The 27863-nt window shown below is 42.2% G+C and overlaps 1 protein-coding gene across 2 annotated transcripts in view; it reads left to right on the plus strand.

Annotated features, from left to right (window-relative positions):
- The first annotated feature begins 3497 nt into the window (after window positions 1-3497).
- LOC111146623 (annexin A13) overlaps window positions 3498-27863 on the plus strand; it is a 58376-nt gene continuing 34010 nt past the window's right edge. Inside the window, exons 1-2 of one of the 2 annotated variants that reach the window (XM_022502258.1) lie at window positions 3538-3567; window positions 5014-5136. In XM_022502258.1, the coding sequence (XP_022357966.1) occupies window positions 3553-3567; window positions 5014-5136 (138 nt within the window). In that variant the 5' untranslated portion in view covers window positions 3538-3552. Of the gene's footprint in view, window positions 3568-5013; window positions 5137-27863 lie in introns of both variants that reach the window. The other variant, XM_022502259.1, reaches the window with a different exon arrangement.

The raw sequence follows: 27863 nt of genomic DNA on the forward strand, positions 1-27863 counted from the left end.
AGGAAGGAAGACTTCCCTGATAAAGGCTTTTAGGGAGGGTTACTGACGTAGAGGGTGGATTCAAACCAGCACAGATGTGGGGCGGGAGAACTTGGCCCTGAGCAGTCTGGGGCTGGGAGAAGGTGGCAGAGACCTAGAGCCCAAATTAGATGTTAAAGGCCAAAATCATAGAGAGTGGCCAAAGCATTAATTGTACATTTATGTCTTCTTGTCATCCCCCAAGCCCCATTCCACTGCAAATTCCTGGAGGAGAGTTTTGTCTTGTTGACTCCCTGCACCCATCCTCCCACCTGGCACACAATATATTCTGACCTCTTCAAATATCTTTCCTTTCCTCCAGTTAGCAAAGTTGTTTCCAATTTCTGAACCTCAGTACAAACTAAGAGCATTGGATTTGGAACACTTTATTTTTTGAAATGATGGGCTCTTTCTCATCCTTCAGTTCCTAGCTTAAATGTTCTCTCCTTGAAGAGTTTTACCACTGTTTAAAGTAAATTACACACACACACACACACACACACACACACACACACACACACTCATCTCTATCATAGCACCCTGCTAGTTTTCTTCACAGGCTATACAACAATTTGTATTGGTTTGTTTCTTGCATACTTGACTACATTCTAGAAAGAGGAAATTTGAATCTATCTTATTCATTGTTGTAGTCCTAGCAATTAGCACATCCAAGACACTCAACAGGTAAAGGTTAAAGAACAAGAGAACCAATATATGCAATCAGAATTTAATAAACCCATGAGAATTTTAGTACTCTGTTGCATGGGAATTAGTGCAAATAAAGATGGATTCTTGGACCAGATGAGGAAAGATGAATTATTTACTAACTATCTTGGGATCTATGGAATAACCAAAACTAAAGCTGAAACCATTGCTTCCTTACTCTACATCAAATCAATTTCAAATGGATCAAAGAGCTATGCCTTTAAAAGTGAAGCCATTTTGGGGCACCTGGGTGGCTCAGTCCATCCAACATCAACTCTTGTTCTCAGGGCTCTTGATCTCAGGTTTGTGAGTTTAAGCCTTGCACAGTGCTCCAGGCTGAGCATAGAGCCCACTTTAAAAAATAAAAAAATATGTAAATAAAAAAGAAGCCATTAAAAAACCTGAAGAAAATGTACAAGAAGTCTTAATCATCTTAATACAGAGATGGGTTTTTTTTTGTTTTGTTTTAAAGATTTTATTTATTTATTTGACAGAGATCACAAGTAGGCAGAGAGGCAGGCAGAGAGAGGGAGGAAAGCAGGCTCCCTGCTGATCAGAGAGCCCGATATGGGGCTCGATCCTAGGACCCTGGGATCATGATCTGAGCGGAAGGCAGAGGCTTTAACCCACTGAGCCACCCAGGTGCCCCCAGAGATGTTTTTCTAAGCAAGCCAATATATCCATAAAAACTGACACTTTCTGTACTCACACATACGTGCTCAGAACACACTCAAACAGAAGCTAAAGACAACAAATTGGGGGGAAATAATTGTTACATTTGACAAAGGCTTAGATCTTATTATAAAGTGTTGTTACAAATAAACAATGAAGAGACTAATAACTCAAATTAAAAATAAAGGACATAAGCAGACCCCAGAAAGACTCATGCAAATGACCTTTAAGGGATGTGATATATAATTTTAAGAATAACAAAGGAAAGAAATGTAAATTAAACATTGAGATAACCATTTTTCATCTTTGAAATTGACAGAAATGAAAAACCCTCATAGTATTTAGCATGGCCAGTATGTAGAAAAAATGAGCCCTGGCTATTATTGTAGGGGGATATACATTCCACCTTTTTAAAGCCAGGCTCAGAAAAAAATAAATAAACAGGAAAAGAATTTCAGGCTCATGGGTCAGCTGGACTTGGACTTGTTCAGCATTTCGATGTCTGTGCAGAGAACAACTGGGCAAGATCGATCAGATTTTTTTTTTTTAAGATTTTATTCCTTTATTTGAGAGAGAGAGTGCACGTGCATGAGCAAGGGGAGAGACAGAGGGAGAGGGAGAAGCAGGCTCCCTGCTCATCAGGGAGCCTAACCTGGGGCTCCATCTCAGGGTCCTGGGATTTTGACCTGAGCAAAACCTAACCAACTGAGCCACCCAGGTGCAGCTATCAGACTTTTAAATGCATATATTCTTTTTTTAAGTTTTTTAAATTTAAATTCAATTAATAAACTTGTAATGTATTATTTGTTTCAGGCGTACAGGACTATGATTCATCAGTCTTACATAACACCCATGCTCTTTACAACACATACCATATACTCTTTGATCAGCAATTACATCCTGAGACTTTTATTTTGCAGATAAACATGCACACACAGGCAAAGATGTATAAATGAAGATAGTCCCACAAAAGCAAAAAAAAAAAAAAAAAAAAAAAAACCCAAAAACAAAACCCTAAATGACCTTGAACAGTGGACTGATGATATAAGGTTTGGTTCATACTCATAGCAGACTACTATGTGGCCACTGGAAAAGAAATGTGCCAGTGTCATAACCTCTTTAGTATATGAAGCATAAAAGCATAGGAAGTATTGCACAAGCCCATTTGTTAACAATAAAACAAAACAAAACAAGAAAACAAACAAAAAATGCAGGCCAGAGAAAGAAGGGAAGGAGGGAGGGAAGGGAGAGAAAGAAGGAAGGAAGGAAGGAAGGAAGGAAGAAAGGAAGGAAGAAAAAGAGATAAACAGAGCCAGATAAATAGAGACAGGCAGACATGGCTCTCTATGCAAACCATCAAAAACCACTGGGAGCCGGGAGCCTGGGTGGCTCAGTTAGTTAAGCAACCACCTTCAACTCAGGTCATGATCCCGGAGTCCTGGCATTGAGTCCCGCATCTGGCTCCCAACTCCATGGGGAGTCTGCTTCTCCTGACCTTCTCTGCTCTCATGCTCTCTCACTCTCTCTCTCCCTCAAATAAATAAATAAAATCTTAAAAAAAAACAAAAACAAAAACAACACTGGGAGAAGGGCCTGGGAGGTCAGTAGGCTTACTTTTCACAGTACCCTTTCGCACTATTAGCGAAACACTACCAACTACACATATTACTTTTTCAATTTAAAAACTAGCTAGATTATAAATATGATGTTGGCATCACTCAAAGTCACCTTCAGAAGGATTCTGTGTAATAGTGATAGTGATGTTAGTAAAACATCATTTTCAGTCTTGTTTAGTGAATGCCTTTATAACTACAAGGTATAAAATTTTAAATAAATACCTAAAATAAAAAAAAAGCGACTCAGTAATCCAGAAGTGAGACAGGTTTAGTTGAGAATAAACTATTCACCTTAAAAAGCCTATACTTGATGTATTAACAAATACTTTGTTTTGAAAAGACGGCCTAGAAAGCCAGCTTGGGAGGGTTCAGCTCATTTGCAGCTATCACTACTCCCTACCCATCCCCAACGATGTATTAAAATTCCGTGCCAAGAGTTACTTATTAAACTCAAGAGCTATACCGAAACTATTATAAACTTGGCCTGTATGAGAGCCCATCTCTTAATGAAATACAGAACAACTGTGTTAGAAAAACGAAAATGGGCAATCGTCATGTAAGTATCTATTGCCTTTGGGAGTCAAAAAAGTTTTCGTTGTAGTTAGCATGTGGAGAAGTTTAAACTGTGAAATCATGATTGATACTTTTATACTTGATCATTGTGTTACTCCTTATTGTATGATGGTTTTCACAACAGCATACCATGCTTTTAAAATGCACTTACAATATACTTTCTCTCTGTTAGTCAAAAATCTTTTAGGAGGGGCTAAAGAGAAGTATTTAAAATGAGACAGTAAACAGTACCCAGCACAGGGCAAATGGTTAATACGGATTTGTGGACCGTATGACTAAAGCTGTTAGTTGTGGCGAAGTCACACAAAATCTCGTAGCTATGCCCACCTAGCATACGTGGGGGAAGACAGGTGGGGAAGACAGATTCATGTTGTAAACAGCCATAGGCCAAGGTAAAAGTATCCCTACAAGGCTGTATATAATGTGGGCTGAAAGGTGAACATGTTCCAGTGTTCTAAGAAGCATCAAACATTTGGATATTTGAGGATATCCAGGGAATAGACTTAATCTTTGGGGTTTGAGGTTTTTTCCTGAAATGTCTAGGCCCATGTGGAATACTGTGTCTATAAACTATGAATGACTAAAAACTAACTAGAATACTACCATTTGGAACCAACTGGGCACAAGGCAGGGCAGATTGAAATCTTAATTTTTGAGAGGGAAGGAGGTGATGGACATTGGGGAGGGTATGGGCTATGGTGAGTGCTGTGAAATGTGTAAGCCTGATGATTCACAGACCTGTACCCCTGGGGCTAATAATACATTATATGTTAATAAAAATAATTTAAAGAAAAAAAAAAGAAATAAAAGGAAATAAATTTGTTGATTTGCAGTGGAAGTCTAGGGAACAGTTTAACCAGGATACTTTGGTGGAAGTTTATCAGGAAAAAAAAAAAAAAAATCATGGTATATTTAAGGATAAAAAAAAACTTGATTTTTTTTTAATATTGAAAAATATGTGTCTAAATCTGTTGCAGTAAGCATTTTAATACGGTCTGGCTGCACCTACTCTAGCTCCTCATGGCAAGAATGACTTATTCTATGTAAACTAGGACCAAAGAGAATGAAACTCCAGAATGTTCTGTAAACTTTAACTTTGTTTATAAGCTTTTTTCCCTTTGCTACAAATTAAACCTGCACTTAGTGGTTGCAAGCCTACAAATAACTTCTTCAGGGAGTGTCATATTTCAAACCTTTTGTAGATAACATTTCTTTTTTTCTTTTTTCTTGTTTTGCCAGCCAAGAGCCTGCCATTCAGTATCTTTCAGAGATACTAAAACCTATTTTTAAGATACTTCTGATAGCTGCAGAGGGTCCCTGCCATAGCAGTTTAGGAAGACATTTTTATCTTTGGAGTGTCATCCCCATGGGGCAGCTGGCTTGTGTGAGTGGTCTAGCATTTTTATGTATTTCTTTTTTGACTCCTCAGAGCCAGTCTTACTCCCTCTCAGAAGGCAGTCACCACTTGCCCAGAGGGGACAGCCAACCCTCAGCAGCCGTGCAGCCTCTCAGCCACCCATCAGGGCATGGACAGCCAGAGGCCCAACAGCCTGTAAGCACTTGATTTTCCCTCCAAATCATAGGCATGACTGGGCTCTCTCATGGTCCCAGTATTTACGCACCAATGACTTGTCCCATCGGACCCTCCACCATCCTCCAGCCTGCGGATATCATCAGCAGGCACAGCTCCCAAGCAGGGAAATCTTTCCCTGGAAAATGTCTGTTACAATGTTTGCAGCTACAGTAGAAATGTGGTCTAGGAGCTCTGCTTCCGTTCCCAGCAGTATCCCCTTAATCATGCCTTACAGTGGAGAGCGTGATGCTACAGATGGCCACTAGGATATTTTAGAAAATGCGAATGGAATTTAACATAGCACAAGGAATGAATATGTTCTAAGACTGTGTTTCTACATAAGTAAATGCAAAATCTTCTTAAAAGAACAAAAAATCATCCTGGTAATGATTTCAGTTATTTACATTAGAAAGCAACTTGAATATGTACAAACTTCGACCTCTAATGTTTCTGGTTTTGAAGTTTGTTTTGCACAACCAAAACAAATATATAAAACTAAATACTAGTAGAATCCGAGTTGAGAAGGTGCAAATAAATGCATGCCATTGATTTAGCATAATAGATAATATTATCTTGCTGGGATTAAATGGCCACAGTCAGTGTAAAAAATGGCCCTGATGGCTATCATGTGGTTTCTTTTGCATTACGGCGTGTCTAAAATAGGATGTGATGTGTGACTTTTTAGTTCTACTGTAATGTTTCTCTATCCAAAACTGAGAAGCTTGTGTTTGTAAGACTCCCTATAAAACAATCGGGACTTCTCTTGGCTAACATGCATGATTTTTATATTAAACCTACCTCTCTCTGTTCTCTAATCTTTCATCATTGGCTTGCAACAATTAAACTACGGCTATCTGGCATATATACAATCATAAATAGAAACACAAAGGTAAGTGTTGAAATCGTGTGCTTGCTCTTGGTCATCCTGATCATTTAATATGCTTTACGTTAGTTTTTAAGTTATTACCAGCTAGCAGTAAACACAGATTTTATTTTTTTTAATAAGGTCTTTTTTTTTTTTAATCTTAACTTATTTATCTGACACACAGAGAGAGATCACAAGTAGGCAGAGAGGCAGGCAGAGTTGGGGTGGGGAGAGCAGCTTCCCTGCTGAGCAGAGAGCCCAATGCGGGGCTCGATCCCAGGACTCTGAGATCACAACCTGAGCCGAAGGTGGAGGCTTAACCCACTGAGCCACCCAGGCGCCCCTAAACACGGATCTTAAAAGCCTACTAGGAAAGTTAAGAATTCCCAAGGATATATCCAAGGACTGGGATCCACAATTTCTTGACAGATAGTACTCCAAAGCCAGTTGGATATTGGTCAGGAAACTACATTTTCCAAGGAACTGTGATATAGAGGCTTTCCTAGCCAATTCGAAAACTGGAAATTACTTTTTTATTTTGTGCTTTCCCCCAGTCCTGTTGCTATTATTAATAGTTTCTTTCAACTGAAGACATAGTGCTTATGACTAACCTATTTGGAGCAGTATTAACCCAGATAAGGGGTTCCTATCATTTGCTAAATCACACAATGTTCAGAGTTTACTTAGCCTAGAGGACGTGTCCTTGTGCTCAATGAGCTTTGTGCATCAACAGAAAAATACGATTTTCATATTTTTGGAAGATTCTGGAAAATCGTATTATTTAAAAATAAAGTTTTCCACAGGAAAATCTGCTTTGGTTTAGTGAAATGGCTGCTCTGTTCTCTTGCGTGGGTTGTTTTCAGGAGAATCGCTATCTGGAGGAAAATCCAGAATTGAGATCAATAGTGAAATCTCTTTGCCGTTAGGGTATGGTTACAGAGTATGGGCAGAGCAATAGGGAGAAAGCAAGATTCAGGGGAGCCGTGGACAAATGTTGAAATAATCACAAACTCAAGAGGACTTTTGGTTTCTGGAAAATCATTTGTAAGGCTGATAAACAGGCACTAGGAATAACTCGCCTGGCCCTTCAAAGTGTGGTTTCTGGAATAGAGACAGCATCTGTATTACCTGGGTGTTTGTTAGAAATGCAGAATCCAAGGCCCATGAAGGATCTGCATTTTAGCAAGATCCCGCAGGGATTCTTAGCGTAGGATGGTCTGAGAAGCAACTAGGGAACAAGTTCTCACACTTGGCTGTACATCGGAATCACCTGCGGAGTTTTAAAAACCACTGAAGCCAGAAAGTTTGAATTAACTGGTCTGGTGGTTGGCCTGGGCACTGGGATTTACAGATGTTCCCCAAGTGGTGCTATATGTGCAGCTGAGTTTGAGAAATGCTGAACTGGAGCACAACACCATTCTTCCAAGAGCAGATCAGCATACCACCGATGAAAGCAGGTGTCCTTGGAAGTGCCCATAAGTGCAAAACAACTTGTCAATGTTAGAACATCTGCTCAGCGATCTGCCACAGTGTTTGGGAACATGCCACATTTATGACTTGCTTGTGCCAATATTTAGCCAACATAAATCTTGTCTAAAATGGAAAACAGTTTGGGACTTATGGGAGGGGAACAGGCAAGCTCAGACGCAGGTGGATTAGGGACACCCAGGAGCCAAACAACAGGTGGGAATCGGTCCAGATGCCCGAGAAGAGAAGGGAGGCTCTGGAGGCAAGTTAAAATGTGACTGGGAATGTGGGATAAAGTAAGTATGGTTTTCACCAAGAGTTGGCCTCAAAGTGTGATCCCAAACCCAGAGAATTAGTGAAAGAAACCAAGCAGAATCCAGCCTAGACCATGCAGTCCTACCTCTACTATCAGGAAATCATTTACCCCAGAAAGTTAGTCCTTCAGAACATCACCATTGCTATAGGAGGAACCAAAATGGGCCTCTGATGTCAAAATAGGACTTGCACTAAAGCATCCCTTCTTCATTTAAAAACAAGCCTCCCATTCAGAGTTGACTGTATTTTATTTTATTTTTTATTTAAATTCAGTTAGCCAGCATATAATACATCATTAGCTTCAGATGTAGACTTGTGGCTCATCAGTTGTGTAACACCCAGTGCTCGGCTCGTCACATCACGTGCCCTCCTTCATGCCCATGATCCAGTTATCCCATCCCCCCACCTACCTCCCCTCCAGCAACCCTCCATTTGTTTCCCAGAGTTAAGAGTCTCCCTCTCTGATTTCCTCCCATTCCATTTTCCTTCCCTTCCCCTATGATCCTCTGCACTGTTTCTTATATATTCCACATATGAATGAAACCGTATGATAATTGTCTTTGTCTGACTTATTTTGCTCAGCATAATACCCTCCAGTTCTGTCCACGTCAATGTAAATGGTAAGATTTCATCCTTTTGATAGCTAAGTAATATTCCATTGTATATATAAACCACATCTTCGGGGCGCCTGGGCAGCTCAATGGGTTAAGTTTCTGCCTTCAGCTCAGGTCATGGTCTCAGGGTCCTGGGATTGAGCCCCATGTTGGGCTCTCTGCTCAGCGGGAAGCCTGCTTCCCCCTCTCTCTCTGCCTGCCTCTCTGCCTAATTGTGATCTCTCTCTGTCTGTCAAATAAACAAAGAAATAAAATCTTTTTTAAAAAATAAATAAATAAACCACATCTTTGTCCATTTATCTGTGAATGGACATCTTGGCTCTTTCCACAGTTTGGCTATTGTGGACATTGCTGCTATAAACATTAGGATGCATGTGCCCCTTCAGATCACTACATTTGTATCTTTGGGGTAAATACCTAGCAGTGCAGTTGCTGGGTCATAGGGTAGCTCTATTTTTAGCTTCTTGAGGAACCTTCATACTCTTTTCCAGAGTGGCTGCATCAGGCTACATTCACACCAACAGTGTAAGAGGGTTCCCCTTTTTCTGTATCTTCACCAACATTTGATGCTGCCTAACATTCATTTTAGCCATTCTGACTGGTATGAGGTGGTATCTCATTGTGGTTTTGATTTGTATTTCCCTGATGCCAAGGGATGTGGAGCATTTTTCATGTATCTGTTGACCATTTCTATGTCTTCTTTAGAGAAATGTCTGTTCATGTCTTCTGCCCATTTCCTAACTGAAGTATTTGTTTTTTGGGTGTTGAGTTTGATAAGTTCTTTATGGATCTTAGATACTAGCCTTTTATCTGATATGTCATTTGCAAATATCTTCTCCCATTTGTAGGTTGCTTTAGTTTTGTTTACTGTTTCCTTTGCAAAAGCTTTTTAATCTTAATGAGGTACCAATAGTTCATTTATGCTTTTGTTTCCCTTGCCTTTGGAGTAATGTCTAGCAAGAAATTGCTGTGGCCAAGGTCAAAGAGGTTGTGTGTTCTCCTATAGAATTTTGATGAATTCCTGTCTCACATTTGGGTCTTTCATCCATTTCGAGTTTATCTTTGTATATGGCGTAAGTAAATGGTCCAATTTCATTCTTCTACATGAGACTGTCCAATTTTCCCAGTACCATTTGTTGAAGAGACTGTCTTTTTTCCATTGGCTTTTTTTTTTTTAGATATTATTTATTTATTCGACAGAGAGAGATAGCAAGAGAGAGAGCACATGCAGGGGTGAGAGGTAGGGGGGAAAGGGAGAAGCAGGCTCCCTGCTGAGCAACAAGGCCAATTCGGGGCTCAATTCCAGGACCCTGCGATCATGACCTGAGCTGAAGGCAGATACTTAACCAACTCAGGCACCCAGGCACCCCTCTGTCGGATATTCTTTCCTATTTTGTCAAAGATTTTTGACCACAGAATTGAGAGTCCATTTCTGGGTTCTCTGTTCTGTTCCATTTATCTATGTGTCTGCTTTTGTGACAGTACCATACTGTCTTGATGATTACAGCTTTGTAACATAGCTTGAAGTCCAAAATTGTGATGCCATCAGTTTTGGTCTTCTTTTTTGATATTCCTCTGGCTATTAAGGGTCTTTTCTGGTTCTGTACAAATGTTAGGATTATTTGTTCCAGCTCTGTGGAAAATGTCAATGGTATTTTGATAGGGATTGCATCGAATGTATAGATTGTTCTGGGTAGCATGGACATTTTATTTTTTTTAAAGATTTTATTTATTTATTTGACAGACAGAGATCACAAGCAGGCAGAGAGGCAGGCAGAGAGAGGAGGAAGCAGGCTGCCCACCGAGCAGATAGCCTGATGCGGGGCTTGATCCCAGGACCCTGGGGTCACGACCCGAGCTGAAGGCAGAGGCCCTAAACCACTGAGCCACCCAGGCGCCCCAGCATAGACATTTTAACAAATATTGTTCTTCCAATCCATGAGCATGGAATGTTTTCCCATTTCTTTGTGTCTTCCTCAATTTCTTGTGTTCTATAGTTTTTAGGGTACAGATCCTTTACCTCTTTGGTTAGTTTTATTCCTAGGTATCTTATGGTTTTGGGTGCAGTTGTAAATCGGATTGACTCCTTAATTTCTCTTTCTTCTCTCTCATTGTTAGTGTATAGAAATGCAACTGATTTCTGTGTATTGATTTTATATCCTGCCACTTTGCTGAACACCTGTATGAATTCTAGCAATTTTGGGTGGAGTCTTTCAGGTTCTCCAAATAAAGTATCATGTCATCTGTGAAGAGTGAGAGTTTGACTTCTTTGCCAATTTGAATGCCTTTTTTAATTTCTTTTTGTTGTCTGATTGCTGAGTCTAGGACTTCTGGTACTATGTTAAACAATGTTGGTGAGAGTGGACATTCTTGTCACGTTTCTGACCTTAGGGGAAAAGCTCTCAGTTTCTCCCCACTGAGAATGATATTCACTGTGGGCTTTTTGTAGATGGCTTTTATGATATTGAGGTATGTTCCCTCTATTCCTACACTGTGGAGAGTTTTAATCAAGAAAGGATGCTGTTTCTTATGCTTTTCTGTATGAATAGAGTTACCTGTAGTTGACCAGGATGGCAGCCCTGTAGATTAAAATGTAAATTCATATGCTACTTACCGAGCCTCTACTGTATAAAAAGCACTGTGTGCACCTCTGAGGGGTCTGAATCATCATCATCATCATCATCATCATCATCAAGATCATTAAAATTCTCCTACGCTGATTTAATTTCACTTTAATAAGTTCTACTCCTAAAAAAAAAAAAAAGATGCTGTGTTTTGTCAAGTGCTTTTTCTGCATCAGTGGTTCTTGTCCTTTCCTTTATTAATGTCCTTTCTTTTATTAATGTGATTTATCACATTGATTTGCAGATGTTGAACCAACCTTGTAGCACAGGAATAAATCCCACTTGGTCGTGGTGAATAATCCTTTTAATGTACTGTTGGATCCTATTGGCTAGTATCTTGGTGAGAATTTTGGCATCCATGTTCATCAGGGATATTTATCTGTACTTGTCCTTTTTGGCGGGGTCTTTGTCTGGTTTGGGGATCAAAGTGACACTGACCTCATAGAATGAGTTTGGAAGTTTTCCTTCCATTTCTTTCTTTTTTTTTTTTTTTTTAGTTTATTTACTTGACAGACAAGAGATCACAAGTAGGCAGAGAGGCAGGCAGAGAGAGAGGAGGAAGCAGGCTCCCCGCTGAGCAGAGAGCCCTGTGATTCGGGACTCAATCCCAGGACCCTGGGATCATGACCTGAGCCAAAGGCAGAGGCTTTAACCCACTGAGCCACCCAGGCGCCCTGCATTTCTATTTTTTGAAACAGCTTCAGAAGAATAGGTATTAATTCTTCTTTAAGTGTTTGACAGATTTGCCCCGGGAAGCCATCCTGCCCTGTACTCTGAAAGAATTAAGGTCGACAAACTCCTGGCAAGACTTATCAAAAAGAAAGAGAAAGGACCCAAATTAATAAAATTGTTAACGAAAGAGGAGAGATTACAACCAACACCAAGAAATACAAATAATTATAAGAACATATTATGAGCAACCATATTGACTCATAGGCATTGACAAATTAGGCAATCTGGAAGAAATGGATCCATTCCTAGAAACATAAACTACCAAAACTGAAACAGGAAGAAATAGAAAACCTGAACAGACCCATAATCAGCAAGGAAACTGAAGCAGTAATAAAAAATCTCCCAACAAACAAGTTGGCTGTATATTAGACAAAATCACACAGTCTTGGCTTTGGAGGGTTTCTTATCTATGGTAGCTAAAAAGCAGTCATTTTAAAGAGGTGGAAAAAATGCTGTCAAGGACAAATACACTAACAGAAGGAAGATCATACAAATCAAAAAACTGACACAAGAGCTTTAAAGATATAGGAGCCTGGGGCCTCTTGGTGTAGAGGATGGAACCCAGCATATATCTGCTCTGCTCACAGCAGCAAGAACCAAGATTCCCAGTGATGGTGGACATAACTGGAGGTTTCAAGGCAGCCTTTTGAAAGGATACTGATGATTACTGACATTTCTCAAGTTCTTGCTAGACCGTGAGCTGTTCTGGGGACATGGGGTGAAGTTTGAGCCCTTCACCCTACCAAGCACTCCACATTGATGTGTCCTTTAGTCCTCACACAACTCTGTGAAGGAGGTAGTATTATTATCCCCCTTTAAAATATGGGGAAAGTGAAGCAAGGAAAGATTAAATAATTTGTCTAGTGAGGGTTGAAGCACAGATTGGGATTTAGGTAGAAGTTCTTCACATAGTGCCTTAGGTTCACATTATACCAACCAGAAACTAACTTACCAGGATTTCTAAACTATTGAACTGGATCATTATCTTCTCTCTACCCCCATCCCTGAGCTTCCTTCCTCTCCCCCAGCCCCCCAGTTAGATTCAGTGCTCTTCCTTAGTGCTTTCATGCTACTCTGCATATAATGCCATCATTCCCCTCCCATGTGATTTTAGAACTATCTGTTCACACATCTCCCTAACACTGGACTGATAACTCACTTGTTCATCTTTGTATCCCCATTACAAAACCCTATTACATTGTCCCCATTATAATGACACAAAACCTGGCACACAGCAACTGCTCGATAAAATTTGATGAATTTGTTACATTTTATAGATAAGCCTTACTCAAACCAATGTTTTGTTCTGTTGGAATCCAAATCCCTATGACCAGGTGCACCCTGAACCACTGTGTGAGTAAGGTCTTTATATTTGTATTTTTAGAAACTCCCCCAAGTGATTCTAATGTACCCAAAGTTGAGAGCCATGGATCTAATGTCAGGTGTTCCTCTAGTGCAGGAATGTGCCCAAATGTGGCCCCCAGACCATCATTGGAATAACCTGGGATCTTGTTAGGAAAGCAGATCATCAGGCCCCACTCCAGATCTACAGAATCAGAAATTCAGGGCCTAGGGCCCAGCAGCTGCTGCTGAATAAGCCCCTCCAGTTGATTCTGATGTTTGTTCAAGTGTGAGAATCAATGTTGAAGCAAAAGTATCTCACAGGCCTGGTATGGAGCTACAGCCCAGCTTTGCCTAAGAACCACTCTCATCATTGAGCCTGCAGAGCTGCCCAGATGATGGCCTTTAAAGCCAACTTAGCCCCATATCCTCCTCCAAGGCCCCTCACACCAAATGCAACCCAGAGAACTGCCCCATTCTGATGTCCACCTGACCCCAGGCTGCATTCTCCCACCACTCATCTTCACATGCATAGAGAAAAGGTAGCTCAAGAGTCCCTCCACCAGCAGAGGAAGGAAGCCACTCTTCATTCTTCCCATCAGTTCAACATATTCTTTGAAAGAAACTCTTATGAGGGTACCTGGGTGCTGCAGTTGGTTAAAGGTCTGCCTTCAGCTCAGGTAATGATCCCTGGGTCTTGGGATCAAGCCCTGTGTCAGGCTTTCTGCTCAGCAGGGAGTCTGCTTCTCCCTCTCCTTCTGCCCCTACCTGTGCTCATGCTCTCTCTTTTTCTCTTTCCATCTTTCTCTCTCTCCCCTCTCTAAGATAAAGAAGGAAAGAAGGGAAGGGAGGGTGGGAAGGAGGGAGGGAGGGAGGGAGGGGGGGAGAAAGGAAAGAAGGAAGGAAGGAAGGAAGGAAGGAAGGAAGGAAGGAAGGAAAAGAAAAGGAAGAAGGAAGAAAGGAAGGAAGAAAAAGAGGAACTCCTATGAGCCAGATACTGTTTGGGGCTCTACAGATAAAAAGAGATATAAAAGACCACAGTCCATGCCCTTAAAATAGCCCACAGTCTAGCAAGGGAGGAGAACAAATAATTATAAGGATGTGTGATGGATGCACTAAGAGAAACATGTCCAAAATTTGGACAGAGAGGGGAGTGATGCTGTGTGGGAGGAAGAAATAGAACAGGCTTCCTGACATGGAGAAGGGCATTCTTTACAGTGCTGGAGTATGCACAGAGATGTACAAGAAGGGTAATGCTACCCAAAATACAGCTCTCCACTCACCAAAGCACTTAATCCATTAAGCATCACCTGCCTGTGCAGCTGCTAGCCCCTCCCTCTCAGCTGGGAGCTTCTGCAGGGTAGACACTGCATCTCACTCAGGGCTCTGTCTCCGGGGCTTGACACCTAACAGGTGTGCCTACATCCTTTGATAGATCACTGGACAGGAAACGGTGATACAGATGTGAATGGGGTGAGACCCAAAGGCCCTTGTTTGCTATGCAAAGTGTATTAGTACCCTAGGGCTAATATGCAAAGTGTCACAATCTGAGTGGCTTTTTAAAAAGATTTTATTTATTTATCTGAGAGAGAGAGAGAGAGCAAGAAAGCATGAATGGGAGGAGGGGCAGAGGGAGAGGGACAAGCAGACTCCCCACTGAGTGGAGAGCCCTACACGGAACACTATCCCAGGACCCCCGGATCAAGACCTGAGCTGAAGGCAGACACTTGACCATCTGAGCCACCCAGGCACCCCACAGATTAGGTGGCTTAAAACAATGGAAATACATTCTCTCAAAGTTCTGGAGTCTTGGGATTTGGAATCAAGGTGTTAGCAGGGTGGGTGTTCCTGGGAAGGTACAGGGAAGATTTCTTTCTTGCCTCTTTCAGCCTCTGATGAGCCCCAGACATTGCATTTCTTCGTGCAGGGCAGAGGAACCCCAGTCTCTGCCTCCTTCTTCACATGGTTTTCTCCTCTGTGTGTGTCTCTGTTTCTCTTCTTCATAAAAGGACGCCAGCCACTGGATTTAGGACCCATTCTAATCCAGGATGCTATCATCCATGATCCTTTACTAATTATATCAGCAAAAGACTCTGTTTCCAAGTAAGGTCACATTCTGAGGTTCCAAGTAGACAAGAATCTGGGTGATACTATTCAACCTACCACACCAAGGAATTTATTTATTTATTTATTTATTTATTTATTTATTTATGGCTTTAAGCCCATAGTGGCTTCTAAACCTTGTACATCAGATTCCTTCAGAAGGCTTGTTTAAACAGAGAGCTGGGCCCTATCCCCAGAGTGTCTGATTCAGTAGATACTCTCGAGGGGGGCCCAAGAATTTGTTTTCTCACAAGTTACCTGGTGATGCTGATGCTGCTGATCCAGGGACCACACTTTAAGAGCCAGTATCTCAGGCAATAGAGAGTCCCTCAGGGATCTCAGGCAAGGCAATGACAAGGTCAGAGCTGCACTTTGCATGGACCGTGCTGGAAGCCGGTAGAACAAGTTTTCAAGAGAAACATGATCAAAGACAAGTAAAACACTTGAGAGGCAGTGGCCCTGGAGAAAGATGATGAACCCCTGCTCCCCGCTAAAACAGTGGCAATGGGATTGGAGAGAAGAGGACAGATTAAAAGGTCAAATAGATGTAACTAACTGGACAGGTAGGTGAGGGACAAGGAAAACTATAGAGTGATTCCCAGGTACCTGGCTTGTGTGCCCAGGTGAACGGCGTGGATCCTGGGGACAGGGCAAAGTGGAGGTTCACAAAGTATGAGGATGAGTTTGGTTTTGGGATCTGTTGAGTATGAGATTCCATGGGACTCCTGGGTACAATGCCTAGCAGGTAGCTGGATCTGAAACTCAAGAGAGAAGTCTGGGCTTGAGGTAATTTGGAGAATATGAACTCATAGTTCTTCTGTTTCATCTTGCTTTCAAGTCGGTATGTGTTTGACTACAAGTAGCAGACTACAGGATTAACAGTGGCTTCAATAACAGGGACATTTAATTACTCGCCCTCAAACGAAGCTGAAAGGAGGAGACTCCATGTTGGTTTAGCTGTCCAGTCACACATTAAGGCCACATCTGCTCTTCTGTTCTGCCATCCTCGAGGGGCTGGCAACAACTCCCCTCATGGGTACTAGACAATGGTCTGGGTTTAAGTTCATGATCTCACACAATAGGATCACAAATAAGAAGGAAGGGGATAGAGAAAAAAGTGCCTTTCTTCTTATGTACCACCCCCCCATCACTGAGAAAAATCCTTTTGGAAAGCCCCAAGCAGGCATCCCATTCAATCTTATTGGCCAGAGTTGGTCAAAAGTCCATTCCTAGACCAATCACTAGTCAAGGAGAAGAGGACAGCCATGAACCATGATTCATCCCTGGGGCTAGGGAAATCATCTTGCCACCTAGCATGCTATCTCTCCTTCTCACCCTCTTGCTCGCTTTCCTTCTTTCCATAATTTGGCCTCATTGTTTCCTACTGAAAATGAACTTTTTCTATTGCCCAGTCGTATGAAAAGCAAAAGCTTTTTTGTGAGAGGGAGGCATGGCCACAGATACAGAGAGGTCCATGGCCTCATGTAGCTCCAGATTAACAATATCAAGGAAAAGAGTTTCTTTCACTAAGCATCTATAATGTGTCAGAGAAAAGTTCTGACTGACTTGGGTCATATACCTACTCCTTGGACTTTCACTGTGGCAGAGGTTGGCCTTACCAACCCTTGGGGTTTGGGGCTACTGCTTTATCATTATTGCTTTCTTATAACTATTATTTTTATTAAGATTACTACAGCTGCTGCTGCTACTATTGGATGGACTAAAATAGAGAATGAAGACTCAAAGTTCAGATAGAAAGGCAGCCAGATAACTCACCCTTCCTATAATGGGGGTTAGGATGGTTGTGGTGGGAATGATAAAGAAGATAAAAATGTTTAAAAGAATTTTAAAGAAATAATTAATAGGCTTGGAGCCAATGCATTTTTAAACTCTTACCAGGGGAGAGAATAGCATCCATTGTTTTGATTCTGATGGAGAAAGAAATTTGCTCAAAGCGAATTTAGCTATTTCACCTTGTTTCCTTTTTAGCAAATCAGAACTTGTTCACATACTGTTGGTTATGCCCTGTACACAGCACCATTCAGTGAGCCCAGCTCAGCCCCCAGCGTTTGCTCTTTTCAATTCCATCTACCCACTTATCATTGACTCTTGAGGATCCCAGAATACACTTGCTTCTTTTTTTCCCTGCAAGCAATGAATCCCAAGTTTATACTCTCATTGAATTGGCAGAAAAATAGCCTTTGGCGATAGAAGAAGGAAATGGATAATTCTTTTCTAATGAGAAAAGTGCTTCATTTTTCATAACTCCTGAAGGCATGGTTCTTTTCACAGCTGAGGAATGGCTGTCATCTCCCCACGACCACCTTATCCTCCAAGTTCACTTTCGTTGATGCAATACAGCAGTAATTGGATATCTGGAGGTCTAACACTCTTCAGAGGTTTCTGACTCCCAAAACCATCTGTGGACAACATCAAGGCAGTCACTTTCCCCAGGACACAATCTTGTTTCCAGACAATACATATAATTCCACCTCCAGGAGAAACTTCAAGTTGTTCAGCCGAGCACAGTACTAAAGGGCCCCCAAGAATGAGTCAGCAGAGACTGCTGGTTGAGCCTTCTGCCAGCTGAGGTCATGATGCCTATAATTGTGAGGCAGACAAAGTAGCAGAGGGTGATGACAGGCTTCTCACTTTGGACAAACTTTAACTCAGATTCTTCTTCCTAGTTACCTTGTCCCAGTACTCATCTTTCAGATTTGGCATCTGAGTTTCTTTGAAATAAAACTAAGGGAAAAAGACACCATTCTCCTCTTCTAATCCTCCCTTTTATATAACTACAGCAATTCACTCTTTGTCACTGGGGACCTTGCCTGAGTCAGTACCTGTATGCCATTTGCACTAGCACCCCAGCCTTCTCAACACCTTTGGAAGAAACATGTTTATACGATTGTTACAACCGTTAGGCCAGGGTGGTAGACCCTCATCTTGTTAGATCTTCACACCAATGACATTAGAAACAAATAATTCTATGTTGTGAGGGGCTGTTCTGTGCCTTGTAGGGCATTTAGCAGAATCCCTGATCTCTACTGAGACCAGATTCTACTAGCACCCCCTTGTTTATGACAGTGTCTCTAGACATTGCCAAATGTCCCCAGAGAGACAAAATTGCCCCTGGTTGGTTGAGAACCACTTCATGAGACACAGGCCTTAGTAAAAGCTAGGCTATAGGGCAGGAGATGCCCCCATACTGTCTTTATCTGACTGAATTTCTGTCAGGATCCATGCATTCCCATCCCTCTGGCCAAGATAGTCCCTCACACTGATTGCCTTTCTTTTTTTTTTTTTAAGATTTTATTTATTTATTTGAGAGAGAGGGACAGATGAAAGGGGAGGTCAGAGGGAGAAGCAGACACCCCACGGAGCTGGGAGCCTGATGTGGGACTTGATCCCAGGACTCCGGGATCATGACCTGAGCAGAAGGCAGTCGCTTAAACAACTGAGCCACCCAAGTGCCCTCTGATTGCCTTTCTTATCACAGGGTAGAGCCAGATCTTTTTCAAGACTGACCCTTGTCCTCCTGTTGGTGACAACAGCAGCTGAGATGCAGCGGTTTCTCCTGAAAGGCTGTTAGCCAATTAGAAACTTCTGATGGTCAGAGTGAGAAGGGCTTCCCTACAGAAATACCCTGTACTGAGGCTGCTGAGCTGCTGGGTTTCCTGCCTAGATGAGCAGAGCTCAACTGGAAAGTCACTAATTGAAACAATCATGAGCCCATTTGCTCACACCCCTTCTGTTTGGGTATATCCCCCAAAAGGACTGCCCCATTTAGTCTCCCTATACCAGAGCTTAGTGCATAGTGGGTCAGTCACATTGTATTTCTGATAATATTGTCAGTATCTTCAGAAATGATGGTGTCCACCACTTAGGGCATTAGATATTGGAGGGTCTTAATGTTAGATCTCCTTAAGGACAGTTCCCAACCTTTGATAGGTAAACATCACACCAACTTAATGTGGAATCCAGAGGACATAGCCTGAAAAAGTTTGTCTTTCTGGAAAATGACCTAATTATAGCAGTCTTCATTAAAAGTTATTCTCAAAATGCCAACATACAAATAATCCCAAATTTAGAAGGAAGGTCATTTTTTTTAATCTAAAAAGTTTCACTCATTTTTTAAGAACACATATCAAGATCTGAATCAAGTGGATGTTTTTCCTCTTTTCAGCCTTTTTTTCCAAATGATGCGACCATTCCTACCCATTTAGAGTAATGGCCAAACACATACTTCATATATGTCACCTTACAATTGCATCTCTGAAAGCATAGATCAATAGCCAAACAGTTCTGTGTACTCAGCACTCCTCAAAGGTTAGCTAGAACTCAGGCATCCTGACACACTGCCTAGCTATCTGGTCGGCCTCCTTGATTAACAGATCTCTGGAAAGGTCCAAGTGGAAAGAAGATCTAAGAATAGAGGAATCAGCTTCGCTGTTAGTCGGTGTGACTGTGGAGAATCCTAATGGAACAGTAATTACACGGTGAAATACCAAATATTCTTATAAGATTGAAACTGTGTTTAAAAATAGACCCAACAGGGGCACCTGGGTGGCTCAGTGGGTTAAAGCCTCTGCCTTCGGCTCAGGTCATGATCCCAGGGTCCTGGGATCGAGCCCCACGTCCAGCTCTCTGCTCAGCCGGGAGCCTGCTTCCTCCTCTCTCTCTGTCTGCCTCTCTGCCTACTTGTGATCTCTATCTATCAAATGAATAAATAAAAAAAAAAATCTAAAAAAAAAAAAAGAAGAAGAGTAAAGCTTGTGAAGTTTAAAAAAAAAATAGACCCAACAAATACAATGTGATACATATTTTTTCTTTTTTTTTTACATATCAAGTTTTTTTATTATGTTCTGTTAGCCACTGCATAGTATATAATTCATTAGTTAAGTATAACCCAGTGCTCAACACAGCAAGTGCCCTCCTCAATACCCATCACCCTGTTACCCCCTCCCCCAACATTCATCCCCTCTGAAACCCAGATTGTTTCTTGGGGTCCGTGGTTTCTCGTGGTTCATCTCCCTCTCTCATTTCTCCCCCTTTGGATTTCCCTCCCTTGCCCTATGGCCCCCCATGCTATTGCTAATGTTCCACATATGAGTGAAACCATATGATAATTGTCTTTCTCTCCTTGGCTTACTTCACTTAACATAATCCCCTCCAGTTGCATGCATGTCAATGCAAATGGTGGGTATTCATCCTTTCTGATGGCTGAGTAATATTCCACTGTGTATATGTACCACATCTTCTTTATCTAATTAGTAGTTTTACTTCTTGCTCTGACAAGCATTTAAGCAGATTTTGATTTAAAACACAAAAATCAAGACTTAAAAAAAAATGTGCTGCTCTAAGGAAACCATGCCCTAGAAACTATCAACTTAATGAAACTATATGCCACTAATCACCCAAGAGTCATTTTTAAAGAGGTGAATGGCCACTCAGTTGTGTTTCAAATTGCCCATCAATGTCTACTAAACATGTCTGTGGAAATGTTGCCAGGATATTTCTGGCTTTGAATTTATGAACTTTAGTAGTGCAATATGTTGCATTCACACTAACCGGTTTCAAAGTACAAACAAGTAACCACTTAGAGGTAAAAGAGCTTTGTTCTCAGAGAGGGGCCCAAATATTTCCATAAAGCAAGTAAGTGATCCTGGGCAAAATTACTTAATAACTAGGCCTCAGTTTACCTATAAAATGAGGGGACTGAATACATTCAATGTTTCCCAAACTTCAGACTTAAGTATGAACTTCGTGAATGTTGCCAAATACACATGCCACCTGTTCTACTAATAGTTCTGTTAACTATTTTCTTTAAACTCACTCATCTTGTTGACACACAAAAAATTTATCTTAAAAAGAAAATTTATATCAATACCATAAGTGGAAAATCATTATCAGTTGATATAAGTATAGATAACTAAATGAAAGCAAAAAAGACTATATTAAATTCTAACTAAATACTATTGCCAGCTGAAGGCTCAGGTTCTGCCATCTGTTTTCTGATAAAAAGATCTACTTGCACAAAGTATGGAAGGGGTTGGCAAAATAATCATTTCAGGCTTTGTGGGCCACACAACCTCTGTTACCACTATTCAGCTCTGCCATTGAAGTGTAAAAGCAGCCATTGATTAAATGTGTATGAGTGGGTTGGCTGTGTTCCAATAAAACTTTATTTATAAAAACAGTGGACAGGCCAGAATTTGACCATAGTCTGTAGTTTGCCAATCCCTGGGTTGAAAGAGTGTGAAAGACATAGTGTCACCAGGCAAAGAATGATTCAATCAGAAGAACTGAGAGAGAATTTAAAAACAAATTCCTTTTTCAGTTAAAAGTCCAAAGGGTTTTAATATATTCAGTGTTCCATGCCACCCATTTTGAAAACCTAGGTTGAATTTCTACCCTAAGAATCTATGATAAACCTCTTTCCTTTATCTTTTGCTCCTTGGATAAAGTCTAGGATTTCTTACCTGTGTCAACCTCAGCACATTTTTAAGTTTTCTTTCTGATTCATTGGGCTGCCAATGGGAAAGTTTCTGATCTTTGTCAGACCAGCACCTGGCTGCACATTGGATTATCTGGTAAGTTTTGAAAGTACTTATACCTAGTATATACCTCGATCAGAGATTCTGATTTCATAGGACCAGGATGAAACTCAGTCATTTGTTTATTTTAAATCATCTCAGATGATTCTAATGTGCATCTGTGGTCAAAAAGCTATTCATCTATGTTTTGCTCAGAGCATCTCGCTCAGAGTCCACAATTTCTTCCATAGGTTTTAATTCTGAGAGCCCCCAAACTATGGTTTGCTCAAACAATTCCAGACCTGAAAGTCTTAGGTATTCACTTTCATTTGTGTTTCCTGTCGAGCCTCCAGGTGGGGTCTGAATGAGCTCTCTCAGGTGTCCTGGCTAAGTTTACTATCCTTTTTTCATTCTCTCTTCTTCATTACCCTAGAAGGCTTGACATCATTATCAGTTCTAGATGTCCAAGTGGATAACTTTGCTCTCCCCTTCCTCTGTCCCCGCTATTGCCACTGACCCCTGACATTGATACAAAGAGGAATAAGGCCAGGATGCAAAGGAAAAGGCTTGTGGCATATTCTGTCACATACAAAGGAAGAAGATTCTTCATCCTCTAGAGGGACGAGAAATGCCTCATGGCTGCAGAGACTTCAGACCAGCTTCCATTAATATGTAAACATTTACCAAGTACCTATAATGTGCCAGGCATTATGCTAGGTGCTGGAGATACAACAAGGAATAGGACTTGGGTCCTGGTCCCAAGGGGTTTATAGTCCAAGGAGGGAGATAAACTAGTGAATAAGTATAATAATGTATCTTAAGGAGATCTGATAGAAATCTCTAGAGTAGAGTATAAGTTCAAAGGAGAAACTGATATGCTAGAACATGTCTCACAACCAGCTCTTGGTGGGGGATGGGGCCAATTTCCATAGCATAATTTGTGCCAGAGGCCAATTTCCATAGCATAAATATGAAATCCCAGCTGATTTCAAGTTACTAACATGAGCTCATTAAATACAGAGTTGGGAAGAAAGGCACACAGTTGGCTCTTAAAAGCTTGTAAAGTCAGCTTCAGCTTGGGTGGCAACCATCCTGGTTTACTCAGGACATTTCAGCACTGAAAACCTCACATCCTAGGAAACCCTCCGTCCTGGGCAATCAAACAGCTGGCCGCCTTAGGTCCCACACCCAGCTGGCAGAAAGTCCTCAGTCTTTCCCAAGAGGGTCAGGAATGGTTCCAGAGAGGAGATGAGGCTTCAGCAAATTCCCTTAAGTAGATAGATTCTCCACTGCTGCTAGTGGACTCAATGGTGGGCAACCAGGTATTTAAGAAATGGAGGAGCAAGGGGCGCCTGGGTGGCTCAGTGGGTTAAAGCCTCTGCCTTCAGCTTAGGTCATGATCCCAGGGTTCTGGGATTGAGCCCTGCATTGGGCTCTCTGCTTGGCCGGGAGCCTGCTTCCCGCCAACCCCCCACTTCCCTCTCTGCCTGCTTGTGTGGTAAGGAATCTGTCGGCAGTATCCCCCCTCCTCTTTCCCCCATTGAACACTGATTGACCCTTTCTAATAAGACAAATCAGCCTAGATTCTGTGAGGTAGGGAGAAATGAGATTTTACCTATGAAAATGTTAGACAGTTTTATCAGGCTGGAAAGCTGTCACCCAGAAGAATGAACATATGGGAAACCTTGGTCATCCTGCTGGCTGCCTGCTTTTCAGCTTTCAAATGGCCTCTGCTGTCCCTTAGGTAGGATCCCTCCGCTACTCAGAGGGCAAGATGTTTTAGTAAAGAGGGAACAGGAAGGTTTGGGGTGAGGTGGGGAAGAGGAGGAGGAGGAGGAAGCACCCTGACAGCCTGTTGGAGAAAGACAAAAAAAGCCAATTTCTCCCCCTGCCAGTTCTTGATCATCATCATGAAAACTCCCTGCCCAGAACTCTCACATTATCTTTTTATATGGCTTTGCTGAGATACAATTGGCGTATAACATTATGTAAGTATAACCTGGACAATGTGTTGATGTGATACACTTGCATATTGCAAAGTGATTGCCACTATAACCTAGCTAACACCTGCGTTATGCATAAGGCATTTACAATTTCTCTTTTGTGGTAAGAACATTTAAGATCTACTCTCTTAGCAACTTTCAAGTATGCAGTACAGTATTATTAACTATAATCACATTAGATTCCCCGGAACTTATTTGTTTTATAACTAAAAGTTTGTATCCTTCGATCAACATCTCCTCTTCCTCCCCACCCGCATTCTAGTCTCTGTTCTATTAAGTTTGTATTTTTTTTTTATTTTTTTTAAAGATTTTATTTATTTATTTGACACAGAGAGAGAGAGATCACAAGTAGGCAGAGAGGTGGGCAGAGAAAGAGGGGAAAGCAGGCTCTCTGCTGAGCAGAGAGCCCGACTCAGGGCTCGATCCCAGAACCCTGAGACCATGACCCGAGCCGAAGGCAGAGGCCCAACCCTCTGAGCCACACAGGTGCCCCAAGTTTGTATTTTTTTAATTCCACCTATATGTGATATCATATATCATATATATATCATACATCAATATCATACAGTACTTCTTTCTCTATCTGATTTATTTCACTTAGCATTATGCCCTCAAGGTCCATCCATGTTCTTACAAATGACAGGATTTCCTCCTCCTCTTTTTTTTTTTTTTTTTTTTTTTTTTTTGAGAGGGAGAGAGATGTGGAGGGGCAGAGGGAGAGAATCCTAAGCAGGCTCCATGCCCAGCGCAGAGCCCGATATGGGGCTCTCACGATCCTGAGATCATAACTTGAGGTGAAATCAGGAGTCAGGTGTTTAATTGACTGAGCCACCCAGGCACCCCGACAGTATTTCCTTCTTTCTCGTGGCTAAGTAATATTTCAGTTTTGTGTGTAAGTGTGTGTGTGTGTGTGTGTGTGTGTGTGTGTGTGTGTGCCACAGCTTCTGTATCCATTCATGCGTTGATGGACACTTACGTTGCCTATATTGCTTATTGTGAATCACACCGTCTTATTTCATCGTCCCAAGATTCTGCTATGAAGGGCAGGTATTAGTCCTAGTTCACAGATGAGAAGCAGAAAACACAATTCCATCAGACTCAAAAGGATACTGACAGCAGAACCGACGACAGTGCCTTTCCCGAACATATACTTTGCCCACGGGAAGAGGCTGTCCATTTTGCCTTGCAAATCATGGTAACTGGCCTTCATTTTCATTTCACTTCCTCCTAGCTCATGGTCAAGAGCATTTCTTGATCTCACGCTATGCAAGGGAACCTTGGCTTGCCCGGTCAGCAGACAACTCACAGGTCTCAGCTGGTGTTTCTGTAAAATACTAATGTTCTAAGAGCTGAACTGAGAATTTCTACCACCAAATTAAAAAATAATAATTTTGAAAGGGACCAAAAAATGTGGATAGTAGGAAGTCAATGGTAGAGGTTCTAGATCCAGACTCTGTAGGTTTGAATCCCATCCCTTAGGAACTGTAGGATTTCAGACAGCTTATTAACCTTTCTGTTTCTTGGTTTTCTCAACTTATTTATAAGGTGTTTGTGAGGATTAAATGAGTACTCTATCTAAATTGTTTTGGCCAGTGCCTGGCACAAAATAAGTACTTTGTATTTTGCTGTCATTCTCAGTTTTAAGTGGTCATCCCTTACATTTCTCTTTAACTCTCAAGCCCAAGTTACTACTTATCTGTAAGTAAAAAATAGTTTATGATTTAGGACAAAATTATGTAATCGGTTATTTTAAAGGTGCCACACAAAGCAACATGTCAGGGGCTCATTTGACCCCCCCATAGGAAGCAGGTCAAGATGGGAGGAAGTAATAAAAATAACACTGAGCACTCACCGTGGGCCAAGCTTCCTGCCACGCGTGTTTGATGCATATCCCTGTAACAACCCCAAGACGTTGTTATCTTTCAGTTGGGAAACAGAGACTTAGAAAGGAGAGAAAGATAGCATCATGCCAGGTTCAAGGGTAGATCTCTTTGGGAGAGTGGATACCTGTGTGGCCACAAAGAAGTCCCTCCCAGAATGGATCTCAGTTTCCCCAAGTCTGTAATGACTTTAAAATCTATACAAAGCAAGGTTGGCCCATATCGCCGACGCTGGCTAGAGGTACCAGGAACTAGCAGTGGTCATGGTCATTGCTTACAAGGGGGAGAATTCAGCCATGTCTGAAGCTCTCCCCAGCACAACCCTTGCCTGCCTCTACCTTCCTCCCTGCTTAAAAAGCCCAGGCCACCCCCTGGTTTTAATCCTGGTCCTCATTTTTAATCTCCTCAGCCTGCTCCCGATTTCCTGTCGGCTCAGGCAGCAGCCCCATTTCGATCCGTGTACAACGAGCCCTCTGCCCTCTGCTCTCCAGCACTTCCTCAGAGGCCTCCTATCTCAGATCCTGGGTACCAAGCAACGGCTTTCAAATATTTACCGAGCGAATTGCAGTAAGCCGGGCCTTCTGGGGAACTGCACTGGAAAGAGCAAACAATGCAAATACCAGTCCTATGACATTTTGATAATGCTTCAGGGTTGACAAGTGACCCCTACATCCTTACGTCACTGAGCACCTCCTACGTGCCAGCAACCAAGTGATCGCCATGCTCCGGCAGGGCTTCCCGCACACGACTGCATCCAGACTCCATGCTGCCCGTGAGCAGGTGCACGACCACTCTAAACCTGAGACAGCAATGGCTCAGAGATACGGGTCAGCTTGCCCAGGGGGGTCCTATCCACCATCGAGGGTCAGAGCATAACTGAATACAGTAGGTCCTACTCCCAAGTCCATGTGATGTCATTATGGCATGTTTAAATCAATCATGTGTGTTCTGCGTAGTTCAATGGCAGGTCATAGGTAGGCACACACATATATAGACCCAGAAAGCATCATGCTGCGGTCTCTCCCCGCAACGTCCTTCCCCACCTTCATCCCTCCATAGGTATATATGCATGTACACCTATATGTATGTCTGTATTTTGCCTTCCTAACTTCTATTCATCTTTCAAGAACCAGCACAAATGTCAGCCTCTCCCTAAAAATTCCTCTTCCTCCTCCCAGCTATTTGCACCCAAAGTTTGCGTCCTGTCATAAATGCTCTTGTCGCTGATCTGCCTCCCTGTGAATTTCCCCGGGGGAAGGACGGCACTTCATTGGTCAAGTCCCCCTCCCCTGGGGCAGCGCCTGCCACGTGGCAGGGCTTCCCTACTTGTCTGCTGAAGGAAGGGGAGGGAGGAAAAGGGGAGGAGGATGGAAAAAAGAAGGAAGAGAAAAAAGAGAAGGAAGCAGGGAGAGAGGAGGAACCGTTCCGAGGAGAGTCTAATTTGCCTGCTGTGCAATGCTCTTTAATTAAATTCACAGGTCTCTCCTGAGAAATATATCCTTATTTTCCAGTCTTGATGCTCTCCAGATAGATCAGGTCACCAGGACTGATGAGTGGGAGCGTCCTCAAATAGGAGTACACTTAAGGCTGGGTCCTGGAACATTCTGGTTACCGTATAATACATAGCAACTGTCTGCCAGTCATAGCCCTCAGCCAGCTTTTTCACACACTGTCCCCAGAGCTCAGTGCAAGCTGGAGGAAGGTTTTCTCAAGATGTTCTCTTGGATCCTGAGAGTTCGGCTTTCCTCAAAGTTCACTGGGGTAGAAGCCTTTGGTCAGGTGTCTGTTTCTCCACTTTGACCCTTCTGGTTGGCAGGGCTGTGGGCAGGGGACAGTATCAAAACTTGAGACAAAAGCCAGCCTCCCTCCTGGGCAGTCGATGTGCTGAAGCTGGCCCATCTCTGAGTCATTTCGCAGAGTGTTTTCAGCATTCTTTCTGCCCAATGACACTGCTTCTAGGCTCACAGTGTCTCGGTTTATTTCGTATGCCTCCCCCTTCCATTAAAATGGATCATTCGTTTCCTCGTTTAAGATACAGGAGTGGGGGGCACCTGGGTGTCTCATTCGGTTATGTATCTGCCTTCAGCTCAGGTCATGATCTCAGGGTCCTGGGATCGAGCCCCACAATCAGGCTCTCTGCTCAGCGGAGAGTCTGCTTCTCCCTCTGCCCTTCACCCGCCTGGAGCTCTCCCTCTCTCTCTCTCTCTGTCTCTCAAATAAATACAA

The sequence above is a fragment of the Enhydra lutris genome, unplaced genomic scaffold (genome assembly GCF_002288905.1).
Source record: "Enhydra lutris kenyoni isolate GAN:26980312 unplaced genomic scaffold, ASM228890v2 scaffoldscaffold14, whole genome shotgun sequence".
Taxonomy (NCBI): Eukaryota; Metazoa; Chordata; class Mammalia; order Carnivora; family Mustelidae; genus Enhydra; species Enhydra lutris.